Source organism: Erythrolamprus reginae, chromosome 10, assembly GCF_031021105.1.
Source record: "Erythrolamprus reginae isolate rEryReg1 chromosome 10, rEryReg1.hap1, whole genome shotgun sequence".
Lineage (NCBI taxonomy): Eukaryota > Metazoa > Chordata > Lepidosauria > Squamata > Dipsadidae > Erythrolamprus > Erythrolamprus reginae.
The window spans coordinates 24,804,443-24,817,103 of NC_091959.1; the positions used below are offsets into that span (position 1 = coordinate 24,804,443).

The following is a 12,661-nucleotide window of genomic DNA, read 5'->3' on the forward strand; positions in this document are numbered from 1 at the left end:
CCTCTGTAGTTAAACAAATGTTCCCTTTATTATCCCTAGAGCTAGGGTGGAGCTTCACGAGCAGCGGTGGCTCTTCTGTCCCAAGCATCAGCCCATAGATTTCCACTGCTCTCCTCTTCTCTGCCTTCTGTGTATCCATGTGTCAGGCACTCGACCCAGCGGTTCCTCTTCTTAATCATCAGCCACTTGGGGGCTGTTGATTCTCCATCTGAGGGACGGTCCAAGCTTTGGCTGTTAGGGTTAGGCTCATGAGCCTCGAGTCACGCTTCCAAAGAAATCCAGTTATTTATTAGGAGCTTCATGTCCCCATGTTCCCCAAGTGAATCCAACTCTGAACCCACGTGGTTTACACTCCAGCTCTGACCCTGTTTCCTCCCTCCCCCCCAAGGCATGAAATCAGTCACACTCTCCAAGGAAACAATTCCCCCTCCAGCTATTGTAGGTAACTGCGGAGATGACCTTGACAGAGATACGGCTGGAATCAGGTGCGGATTGCTGCTACCAGTGTGATATGATACGTGCCCAGCTTTGCTTTCCTGCGTGAGCCTGTGCATGTCCCAGCAAAATTTTGCTTCTCCAAGTGCGTGGGAAGCAAATCTTGTGAGGGGATGCGGTTGCGAGATTTTGGTGGGGGTTTTTTTTGCTTTCATGCAAAAAAATTGCCCAAATCTCTCTCGCGCGCACGTCCCCTTGCAAAATTTTGATTCCTGTGCATGCGCAGAAGCAAAATCTCGCTGGGACATGCACGGGCGTGTGCTGGAGAAGCAAAACTGCACACGCAGCTCAACGTTTGCAACCGATACGGTGCTCTTAATCCGTACCAGTAGCAACCCTCTACTGGCTGGAATGGGCTTTTGTTTTGATTGATGTGCTGCCTCGCTGCAGCTGCAGAGTTTTTTTGTCCCACTTGCCTATGACGACTTGAGAGGATGCTTTGCGTGTTGACGCTGTCTCTGTCTCTATGTCTGACAGCTCCATTCCTTCTTCCCCCTGGGAAGAATCCCCATAGACCCCCCGCAGAGGCTGCTTTGGGTTGATTCCGGTTGCTAGTCGTGTCTAATTTCTTTTTCTCCTCCAGGACTACTGAGAGGATCCTTAAACTGGAAGACCCAAATAGCTTGGAGGATGATATGGGTGTGATTGTGCTGAATTTAAGACTTGTTGTGAAGTCGGGAGACATTAAAAGAAATGTAAGTAAGAGTATCTGGCTGCCGATCAGTTCCCGGTCACAATTCAAAGTGTTGGTTATGACCTATAAAGCCCCTCATGGCATCGGACCAGAATATCTCCGGGACCGCATGAATCCCAGCAACCGGTTAGGTCCCACAGTGTTGGCCTTCTCTGGGTCCCATCGACTAAGCAATGCCGTCTGGCGGGACCCAGGGAAAGAGCCTTCTCTGTGGTGGCCCCGACCCTCTGGAATCATCTCCCCCCGGAGATTAGGACTGCCCCCACCATCCTTGCCTTTCGAAAGCTCATGAAAACCAACCTATGTCGCCAGGCATGGAAAAACTGATATACCCCTTAGCTACTATGGTTTTATGTATGGTTTGTTTGGGTTGTATGATTATTTTTTATAATAAGGGTTTTTAAATTGTTTTTTAAACATTGGATTTGTACACTGTGTATTGTTGTGAGCGGCTCTGAGTCCTCGGAGAGAGGCAGCATACAAATCTAATTTATTATTATTATTATTATTATTATTATTATTATTATTATTATCATCATCATCATCATCATCATCATCATCATCATCATCATCAAAGCTATTCTGGCATTCCTGGTAGAAAGGAAGAGATGGACACAGGGTCACACATAGGGTGGTTGTGTGTTGTTGTGTCAGGCAAATTCATACTACAGTGATATCTCAGTACTCATCGTTAATTAGTTCTAGGAGGCATGATGAGTACCAAAAATGAAGAGTACCAAACAAATTTTTCCCATAGGGAATAATGTACCATGTTTTCCCCAAAATAAGCCCTCCTCCAAAAATAAGCCCTCCTCAAAAAAACCATTTCCTCTGGTTAAATTTGGGAGACAGAGCTGGAAATCAGGTAAGAGGGCAAGAGAAGTCTTGCTTTATGTGCCCCAAAATAATAAGACCTCCCCAAAAATAAGCCCAAGCGCTTGTTTTGGTGTTAAAAAAAATGACTGCGTCTTATTTTCGGGTAAACACGGTAGGGTGATACTGTGTTTCACAAGGTAGCTGACACCGACATGTTCTCGCTTATGCATTGACTACCAAAAAAATAGCATTTAGACTAGCAATGGCATTTAGACTTATACACCGCTTCATAGTGCTTTCATAGCCTTCTCTAAGCGGTTTACAGAATCACCATATTGCCCCCAACAATCTGGGTCTTCCTTTGACCCACCTTGGATGGATGGAAGGCTGAGTCAACCTTGAGCCTGGTGAGATTTGAACTGCTGAACCACAGCTAGTAGTTAGCTGAAGTAGCCTGCAGTGCTGCACTCTGAGCACTGCACCAACCCTGGCTCTTGATGACTGCCACATCAAAATGCATTGAGAACCAACTTAGGTGAGTTTCAGAGCTGTGAAGTACCTATCACACACCTATTGGGATCCAGCAAGGAGAAGCCACAGCTTGTCACTGCCTTCCTAGTGGCTTCATGAACATATCTGCATAGTTTTCTTGACAACCGCACGAAGACACTGATCATTTTCTTCCACAGCATAGTTTTAACTTCCCTGCATATCCTAGAGATATAAATATATGAGACCTCCTGTTGTTATTTCATCCAAGTACCAGAGCTGGGTCTGGACTGGTTCACCCGAACTGGTAGCAAACTGCTGGTGACATCACAATGATGTCACAGAAGCAGATTGGTTGTTGCCGGTTTGTGGGCTCCACCATCTTTTTAATTTTTGTTTTAATTTTTATTTTTTTAAAAAAATTTAGTGGGGTTTCTTCCCCCTTCTGTGCCGTTCCATGTCCTCGGAGAGGGGCGGCATACAAATCTAAATAATAATAATAATAATAATAATAATAATAATAATAATAATAATAATAATAATAATAATAATAATAGTTCTTGGAGAAGATTGAAGGCAAAATGGATAAAGAAAAGACCTGGTCATGGCTTACAAGTGGAACACTCAAAAAGGAGACAGAAGGACTAATACTGGCGGCACAAGAACAGGCCATTAGAACAAATGCTGTCAAAGTAAGGAATTGAAAAATCAACAGACGATCCAAAGCGCAGACTCTGTAAAGAAACAGATGAAACAATCGATCACATACTCAGCTGCTGCAAAAAGATCGCACAGACTGACTACAAGCATAGACACGATGTTGGGGCACAGATGATCCACTGGAACTTGTGCCAGAACTACCATCTACCAGTGGCAAAGAACTGGTGGGATCATAAGCCCGAAAAAGTGGTTGAAAATGAGCAAGCAAAACTACTATGGGATTTCCGACTTCAGAATGACTGAATTCTGAAGCATAACACACCAGACATCCTGATTGTGGAGAAAAAGAAAGTATGGATCATCGACATTGCAATCCCAGGGGACAGCAGAATTGAGAAGCAGCTAGAGAAATTAGTGAAATATGAAGATCTAAAAATCGAGCTGCAACGACTCTGGCATAAGCCAGTGAAAGTTGTCCCAGTGGTCCTTGGCACACTGGACGCAGTGCCAAAGGATCTCAGCGGACATTTGAAAACCATCGGAATTGACAAAATCTCCATCTGTCAATTGCAAAAGGCAAACATAATTCGCTGCTACATCATGCAGTCCTAGGTGCTTGGGAAGTGCCCGACTGGTGATGAAATATGAAATCAAGCATAGTGACCTCGTTTGCTGTGTTGTATTGACATAATAATAATAATAATAATAATAATAATAATAATAATAATAATAATAATAATAATAATAATAATAATGCACAAAAGCAATTTCCGGCATTGCACATCCATCTTGTTTTTGACTTTTTGGGGGATTTTTTTGCAGTGCACATGTGTTGCCATCTTGTTTTTGGATATTTTTTGGGGGTATTTATTTTAAATGTTTTTGCATTGTGCATGCATTTAGTTCAACCACGCAGCGTGGGGGGAAGCGAACTGGCAGAGAGGAAAGTTAGAACCCATCCCTGCCAATTACCAAATGAATGGAATGCTGCTTAACTTCTAATGCCAGATAAAATCCCTCACGCACTTCAGCCTGCTGTGGACAGAGTTGATACCATTGAACTGAAAGTGTGGACAAATAATGGAATGATCACATTGGAAGGTTTTCTGATTCCGAGAACAGGCTTTGGATGTGAGGCGAAGAAGAGCTAGCCTAATATCGCTCTCTGCAGCCAGAATTTGCAGATGTTTGATGTTCGTAATATTTTATAAGCCGTCGTCTTTTTCCCAAGCTCTCAGAAAGCCATTATAGTTTGGATTCAGACTATTGGGAACCAAACATCACTCATGGGTTGCTCTGCTGGAGGATATGGGGAGCTATTTTTAATATTTACCTACTACTATAACGTTCCAAGCTCCCTGAATAGCAGTTTCGAAGGTTCTTACATTCCAAAACAGTGTGGAAACAGATGCTGGAGAGAGGTAGTAAAAAGGATGGGTGAGAATTACCGATTCTTCAGCAAATACATCTGTGGTCCTGTCATTTATGGTGGAGGCAGCTCAGTCAGACTCCAATCATTTGCGGCCTGTGAAAAGTGGTCAGTGATCATCATAATCCGTATTCATAACCAATTCAAAAGCTTGGACGAATGAAAGGGGCTTTAAAAAACATCTAGCTCTAACAAGAAAGCCAAGTTAGATGCCGCCACTGAAAATTACCCACCACTCTTTCCCATGATTCATAAAAAGTTTTTGAGCGTTTTACATGGCATGGATGGCAGCTATTCCACTGCATGCCGGTCTAGTCAAATAAAGGTATAAAACCTGTGAGGTAAATGATGTCCTGCTTTACCTCACCAAGATAGGTTCCAAAGCCATCCATCCAAATGAGGTAGAAGTGTGAGGAAAAATTTCCTGGAAAATATCCATCTGTCTTATATTGGAGAGTGGATGGTCTGCTTGTACTGTCAAAGTGGAGAATCGCTAACTTTGGAGGACTCCAATGTCCTATTTATTGGCTAGCACTGTGGCAAGAGATTATGATCTTTTCTGTTGGATAACAGTCGTATTCTCTTTCCGGTTCTTTGCTAACACAGAGACAGCAATTCTCAGTTCCTTCAGAATCCCTCAGTGGTGGGATTCATATAACACAGGTCTACAAATAAATATTTTTTATAGTCATTGCAGTTGACCTTGTACTTTTCTGAATACATTTTTTTGTTCTGATTTCAAAACTGTATATAGCTTTTCTGTAGCAGGTATAGTTTCCACAGAGCAGCATCATTATTCTAAGGTATAGGAAATATACTGGCAACATTAAGAAAACAGTAACCTACATATCAGAAATAATGTAACAGCAAAAATGCTTCTATATTAGACACTTTATGCAATAGAGCAAAACTAAGCTTATTTTTGGAATCAGTCCACCATTCTTGTAGCCCGTCTTTGGACCCGTTCAATTTGATCCATATCTTTTGTAGGTTGAGGTCTCCGGAACTGAACACAGTATTATTCCAAATGTGATCTCACCAGCGCTCTATACAGCGGGATCACCATCTCCCTCTTCCTGCTTGTGATACCTCTAGCTATGCAGCCAAGCATTCTACTTGCTTTCCCTGACTGCACTGTTCACCCATTTTGAGACTGTCAGAAATCACGACCCCTCAATCCTTCTCTTTTAAAGTTTTTGCTAGCACAGAACTACCAATACCATACAGCTCAGAGAGCACCAGGGACCCCATAGTCATCATTGTCCTCATCGTCCTCCTCCTCCTCCTCCTTTCTGCATGCTCTACTCCTAGTACTGATGATGTCACCTAGCTGGGCAATAAAAGTTCTGTAGGAAAACCACCAAGCTCTGAGGGCACCAAGAGCCCCACTATTTCCAAATCGGTGATTAACCTCCTTGCCCTTTTGGGTGCTATTTCCCGTTTGTATTCTTGAAATTTGTACAACCGTGGAACAATATTTAAAATGGGACTTGACTGTTAGAGAATAAAGTTGATTTTAAGCTCCTGTGATTACTAACTATCCCCGTCTCTCTCTCTCTCTCTCTCTCCATTTTTGTTTCGTGGATTCTTTCTTGGATGTCCCATGTTGCACCACCCAGCGATGGCCAAACCGAAGGAGATGCTCCGTACCTAAGGTAACACATTCTTTGTCCCCATAGTTGTGTTATTGTGGTGTGGTTGTTTTTCTCTTCTTTTCTTAGAAACATAGAAGATTGACAGCAGAAAAAAACCTCATGGTCCATCTAGTCTGCCTTTATACTATTTCCTGTATTTTATTTTAGGATGGATCTATGTTTATCCCAGGCATGTTTAAATTCAGTTACTGTGGATTGACCAACCACATCTGCTGGAAGTTTGTTCCAAGCATCTACTACTCTTTCAGTCAAATAATATTTTCTCACATTGCTTCTGATCTTTCCCCCAGCAAACTTCAGATTGTGCCCCCTTGTTCTTGTGTCCACTTTCCTATTAAAAACACTTCCCTCCTGAACCTTATTTAACCCTTTAAAATATTTAAATGTTTTGATTATGTCCCTCGTTTCCCTTCTGTCCTCCAAACTATACAGATTGAGTTCATGAAGTCTTTCCTGATCACTTTGATGCTTAAGACCTTCCATCATTCTTGTAGCCCGTCTTTGGACCCATTCAATTTGATCCATATCTTTTTGTAGGTGAGGTCTCCAGAACTGGACACAGTATTATTCCAAATGGGGTCTCACCAGCGCTCTATCCAGCGGGATCACAATCTCCCTCTTCGTGCTTGTTATACCTCTAGCTATGCAGCCAAGCATTCTACTTGCTTTCCCTACTGCCTGACCGCACTGTTCACCCATTCTTCAGCTGGAAAAAGCCAGCCAGCTGCTTGGAGTCATGAAAAGCAGAGACGGCTCCGTTGAATGCAGATGGGGGTCCATTTTGCTGAGTGTCTTCTTTCCTGAAGCTTCTTTTCAGCTCCCGAAGTTGTCAGCACTGCTCAGAGAGGAGCTCCTGCCAGCTCTTCCATAGAAAGAATTCGGGGTGTTTGTAAAGTTGTTCTAAATTGGAAGCAGGCATACCGAAATCTGTCAGTTAAGTCTGGCAGATTCAGGGGCAGGAGAACATATGTTGTGATGTCAGCCTTATATTTCTATCCCTTTTTTTAGGATTGCGGTCTATCAATAATATATCGCAGTTAACGCGCCAGGAAAGATTTAGTGCAGATCAAATCCACACAGAATCTACAAGGAGATTCCTGGGATTTAAAACTACTGGAAGAGAGGGATGGTTATTATTATTATTTTTTTTTAAGGTTGTTTCTCTCGCTTTCTGTTTTTGTTTAGCTTTTCTCTTGAAGCTTCCGTGGGGCAAAGGTGATGCCTCTGGGAAGGCTTGCTGGGTGAAAGCGAAAAGCGCTTTGGATTGGTCCCTTCAAACGTTGCTATCAAAGTGACATGTTTAATGGTGCAGGAGGAGAAAATGTGGGCTTCATTGTAATGATAGAGCTGAATGAGTAATTATGCAGTTATTTAAATCAATCTTAGGTTTTTCTATTTTTAGTAGGACTCCAAAAATTGGTGTTGTTTTACTTTGCTTTAATTTACATGTCCTTCCTTCCTTCCTTCCTTCCTTCCTTCCTTCCTTCCTTCCTTCCTTCCTTCCTTCCTTCCTTCCTTCCTTCCTTCCTTCCTTCCTGTCTCGCTATGAACACTTAAAGTTCTGTTTGTATTCCCATGTCTTTGTCTTTAAAAAACAGTTCCTATATACAGTGATACCTTGTCTTACGAACCCCTCGTCATACAAACTTTTCGAGATGTGAACCCGGGGTTTAAGATTTATTTGCCTCATCTTAAAAACCATTTCTGTCTTACGAACCTGAGTCCAGGTCCGTGGGCTCCCTTACTGTGCCTGCGCTCTCATACTGCACATGCACTCTCTGACTGCCGAAGGGATTCCCCTGCCTTGTGACTGTCCCATTTTCCATTTGCTTGCATAGGAATTCTCCGCCAGAATTTTCCGCCCCCTTTTGCTTGCACCTCAGGCGGGGAACGTCGGAGCTGCCCCATTGCCCTGCCACTTTCCCCTCTAGCCCTCCGCTTCCTATGCTCCTCGCAGCCGCCCCATCCTGCTGCCAAAATCCTCCCTACCCTGCCCCTTCCTTCGCCCCATCTCGCTGTTAAAATCACCCCTCCAAAAGCTTCATACACCACTCCAAATTTCCCCCAAAATCGCTCCCCCAAAAGCTTCCTATCTTGCCCCAAATTCCTCCAAAAATCACCACTCCAAAAGCTTCCTAAGCCACCCCAAATCACTTTCAAAGTCTTCCAAACTCACCTCTCCTTTCAAAATGCCTTGTTTCTCCTTGCTGCCTTTCTTCACTCCATTTGCCTTCGTTAGGACCTCGATTTGGGTGGCATAGGAAGCGGCTGGAAGGGCGATTTTTCCCTATTTTGTGAATGAAACATTTGCAAGAAAACCAAGCTCAGAGAGCATTAAAAATAACAACAACCACAAACCCACCGTTTGATTTTGGAGTTTTCTTTTGCACGGATATTGACATATTACTTCTTTTGTTATTTTAAATGAGACTATAACTTTAAAGTAATAGAATAGAATAGAATAGAATTCTTTATTGGCCAAGTGTGATTGGACATACAAGGAGTTTGTCTTTGGTGCAGATGCTCTCAGTGTACATAAAATAAAATATATGTAGATTTGTCAAGAATCATGTGTTACAACACTTAATGATCGTCATAGGGATCAAATAAGCAATGGAGAAACAATCAATTGGGGTCACTCACTGGGTTCTCAAGGTTTGGGGAGTGCTTTTAGTCATTCTTACACAACAGAGAGGAAGAAAAAAAGGGACTTGGACTAGATGACCTCCAAGGTGCCTTCCAACTCCAGTTAATTTGAATCTATCAATTAGGGAAAGAAAAATCCTTCTTTTTTAAAAAAATATTTTTTATTGCAATTCTTTTATAAAAGCAAATACCAAAGGAAAAAATAGACAATACATTACAGAAATACAAAAATAACAAAAACCAAAACAACAAGCAATTCAAACAATAATTAATGTAAACTTATACAGTATTTTAAGAAGAGGAAAAATATACATTTCTCTAATTATATCGATATATGAAGAATAAAACTAAAATAGAAACTTTCGCTTCTGTGCATTTTTTTTCTTTGAATTGTTAAATTTTCTGGCATAAATATTCGGTGTCTCCTCGTCTTGATTATTGTTATTTTGTCTATAAATCGATTAATTTTCCTACCGCTTATATTAATTCTCTATTGAATACTTACCATTCTAATAATCATTAATTTGTATATATATTACATAGATGTATAATAAATTTAATTATGCTAGCAGAAATTTTCATCTTTAACTATTAGTCTAATGGATTATATTATAATTTTAATTTTCTTTTCTTTTCTTAAACCATTCATAAAAGTAATTCCAAATTACTTTTACAGAAAAATCCTTCTAAAGGCTTTTGTCGTTGTGTGTTGCTGCCACTAGAGGGCAGTCAGGCTTCAGCAAATGGTGCCCATGCTATCATTGGAGATACAGAAGGATTTTTTAAGCTTCTGTGGCCATTGCAGAGCCAGTAAAGAATTTCCCAGCAAGCCTATAGTACTTGGGCTACTCTTGACAAAGCAGTATTTCCTCCTTTATTGATTCTGCTGCCACAGTAAAAGGCCGGTGTTGTACATCAATAACTATCTTTAGTTAGGAAACACCGAGCTGGGGAAACATTGCTGGCACTTGCCTCTCTTTCTTCCTTTCTCCCATTTTCTTTTCTTTTTCTTTGTAATGGATCATAAAGCCAACAAAGGAAAAATAAAATAGTGCTGTGAGAATCCAAAATGTTTTGGGCCGTAGTTGAGAGGCTATGGAAGAAGCCACAGGCCGAGCAATCATTCCTTCGTTTGGCATTCTCTTCACAGGCTAGACTACAAAGCCCATCAGCCTCAGCCACTCTGCGTATTTCCCCCCAGTGGTTGCCAGTATGAGGCTTAGGTATTGGCTCCAATGTTCAAAACCTTTTTATTTCTCCTGTGCATGTGGCATTTTTTAAAAACCTCACAAGCAAACAGTATTTTCTAGCATTGTGGAACTAGGTTATAAGTTCATTAGTTATTTTAAGTAACTGAATTATATCATTTTGGAAGCACAGATTGCTTTTAGATCCAAGTGATATGTAAATAGCAACAGCGATATTAATCAGAGCTCTATAAGACATAAAACCGGAGGATGATTTCCGCTGTCCTTGGATTGTCCAGCCAGGAGACCTTCTGTCTTCTCCCCAGGAAGGTTGCTTGTTAGGAGATCTCTGTTGGCGATTCTGTTCCATTTGAGTTTTTTAAAAAGATTTTCTCAATGCGACTTTAACTTTTAATGTGTTTAATTAGCTTGAAAGTTGTTAAAAGCAAATGTTTTTAAAATGAAATAATGGAATAACAGAGTTGGAAGGGACCTTGAAGGTCTTCTAGTCCAACCCCCTGCTCAAGTAGGAAACCCCAATACCATTTCAGATAAATGGCTGTCCAATATCTTTTTTAACGTCTCCAATGACGGAGCACCCACAACTTCTAAAGGAAAGCCGTTCCACTGGTTTCATTGTTATCGCTGTTAGGAAATTTGGCCTTCATCCTACGTTGCTTCTCTCCTTGATTTGTTTCCATCTGTTACTTCTTGTTCTGCCTTCAGGTTCTTTGGAAAATAGAGTGACCTCCCTCTTCTTTCTGGCAATAGCAATAGCATTTAGACTTATATACTACTTCATAGTGCTTTGACAGCCCTCTAAGTGGTTTACAGAATCAGCCTTTCACCCCCAACAATCTGGGTCCTCATTTGACCCACCTCGGAATCGGTGATGAGCCGGTGGTGAGATTTGAACTGCTGAACTACAGCTAGCAGCTGAAGTAGCCTGCAGTGCTGCACTGTAACCACTGTGCCACCCCATTTCTAAGGCAGCCCCTTAGATATTAGAACTCTGCTGTCATTAATAGTGATACAGATTTTAGTATACTGCTGAAAAAAATAAAGGGAACACTTAAAGAACATAACATAACTCCAAGTAAATCAAACTCCTGTGAAATCAAATTGTCTACTTAGGAAGCAACACTGACAATCAATTTCACTTGCTGTTGTGCACAGTCAACTTTGTACAGAACAAAGTATTTAATATTTCATTCATTCAGATCAAGGATGTGTTATTTGAGTGTTCCCCTTATTTTTTTTCAGCATCATATAATTATAAGTACATTTGATTATTTAAATTCAATATATCGAAATTGAAACACTTCTTCAGAATTAAACAGATCCAAAATTCCTAATGTTGTAAGAAGCTCTGTTTACCCAGAATGTGGATTCCTTCATTGCTTCCTTTCAAAGTCTTTGAGTTATCTTAATATTTTCTTCTGTAAAATGAGTAAAACTACGCAGAAATAAATATTTTTTAAAAATGTTAGATGTGAAAAAAAGGATTTTAAATCCTGCAAAAGTTTCAGCCTCTGTCTCTAGAACTCATTCCTTTATCCATACCCCCCAAATAGCATCACTTTTTATGGGAGCTCCCCAAAAAAATAGAAATTAGTCTATGCCTGAAGTTTAGGGATTTTGCCTGGCGGTGTGCCTACCCTTTTAGAGAATTGCAATTGTAAACAGTTTGGAATTGGCTTGAGAGGTTTCAGAGAATACCAAAACTGGTAACCTTCCTTCCCAAGACAATCTTTATCTTTCCATGCTCTGGATGAGTAATGGTTCTGCTACTTTGTTACTGGTTCGGAGACTGGTTTATTTATTTTGTCCAATACACAATGAAGATTACAGAGGATATACTCATAGTAAAATATATCAGAGAAAGAATAGAAGAGAAGATATATGAATAAAATGTATCAATGAAAGAATAGAGAAAGGATATAGGAATAGAAGAAAAGATATAGGAGATATAGGAGAGACAATAGGACAGGGGACAGAAGGCACGCTAGTGCGCTTATGCCCGCCCCTTACTGACCTCTTAGGAATCTGGAGAAGTCAACCGTGGATAGTCTAAGGGTAAAATGTTGGGGGTTAGGGGATGACACTACAGAGTCCGGTATTGAGTTCCAAGCTTCAACAACTCAATTGCTAAAGTCATATTTTTTACAGTCAAGTTTGGAGCGGTTAATATTAAGTTTGCATCTGTTGTGTGCTCTTGTGTTGTTGTGGTTGAAGTGAAGTAGTCATTGACAGGCAGGACATTGCAGCATATGATCTTGTGAGCAATACTTAGATCATGTTTAAGGCATCATAGTTCTAAGCTTTGAAGGCCCAGGATTGTAAATCAAGTTTTGTAGGGAATTCTGTTTCGAATGGAGGAGTGAAGGGCTCTTCTGGTGAAGTATCTCTGGACATTTTCGAGGGTGTTGATGTCCGAGATGCGGTATGGGTTCCAAACAGATGAGCTGTATTCGAGGATGGGTCTGGCAAAAGTTTTGGGCACGCATTCGCTTTGCTTGCGCATGCACAAATTATCCGTGGTGACCTCCTGGTTGGTGGGTGGAGCCTACCGCCACCGCTATTGGTTTGC

General features: G+C 41.1%; 1 protein-coding gene across 4 annotated transcripts in view; it reads left to right on the plus strand.

Moving 5' to 3' along the window:
• MCTP2 (multiple C2 and transmembrane domain containing 2) overlaps positions 1 to 12,661 on the plus strand; it is a 232,733-nt gene that overhangs the window by 86,211 nt on the left and 133,861 nt on the right. For all 4 annotated transcript variants that reach the window (XR_011559979.1, XM_070762681.1, XM_070762680.1 and 1 more), the window contains exons 7-8: positions 1,079 to 1,190; positions 6,203 to 6,238. Coding sequence is in view for 3 of the 4 variants with exons in the window: in XM_070762681.1 (XP_070618782.1) it covers positions 1,079 to 1,190; positions 6,203 to 6,238 (148 nt within the window). In the remaining variant the exon portion in view is untranslated. The remainder of the gene's footprint in view (positions 1 to 1,078; positions 1,191 to 6,202; positions 6,239 to 12,661) is intronic.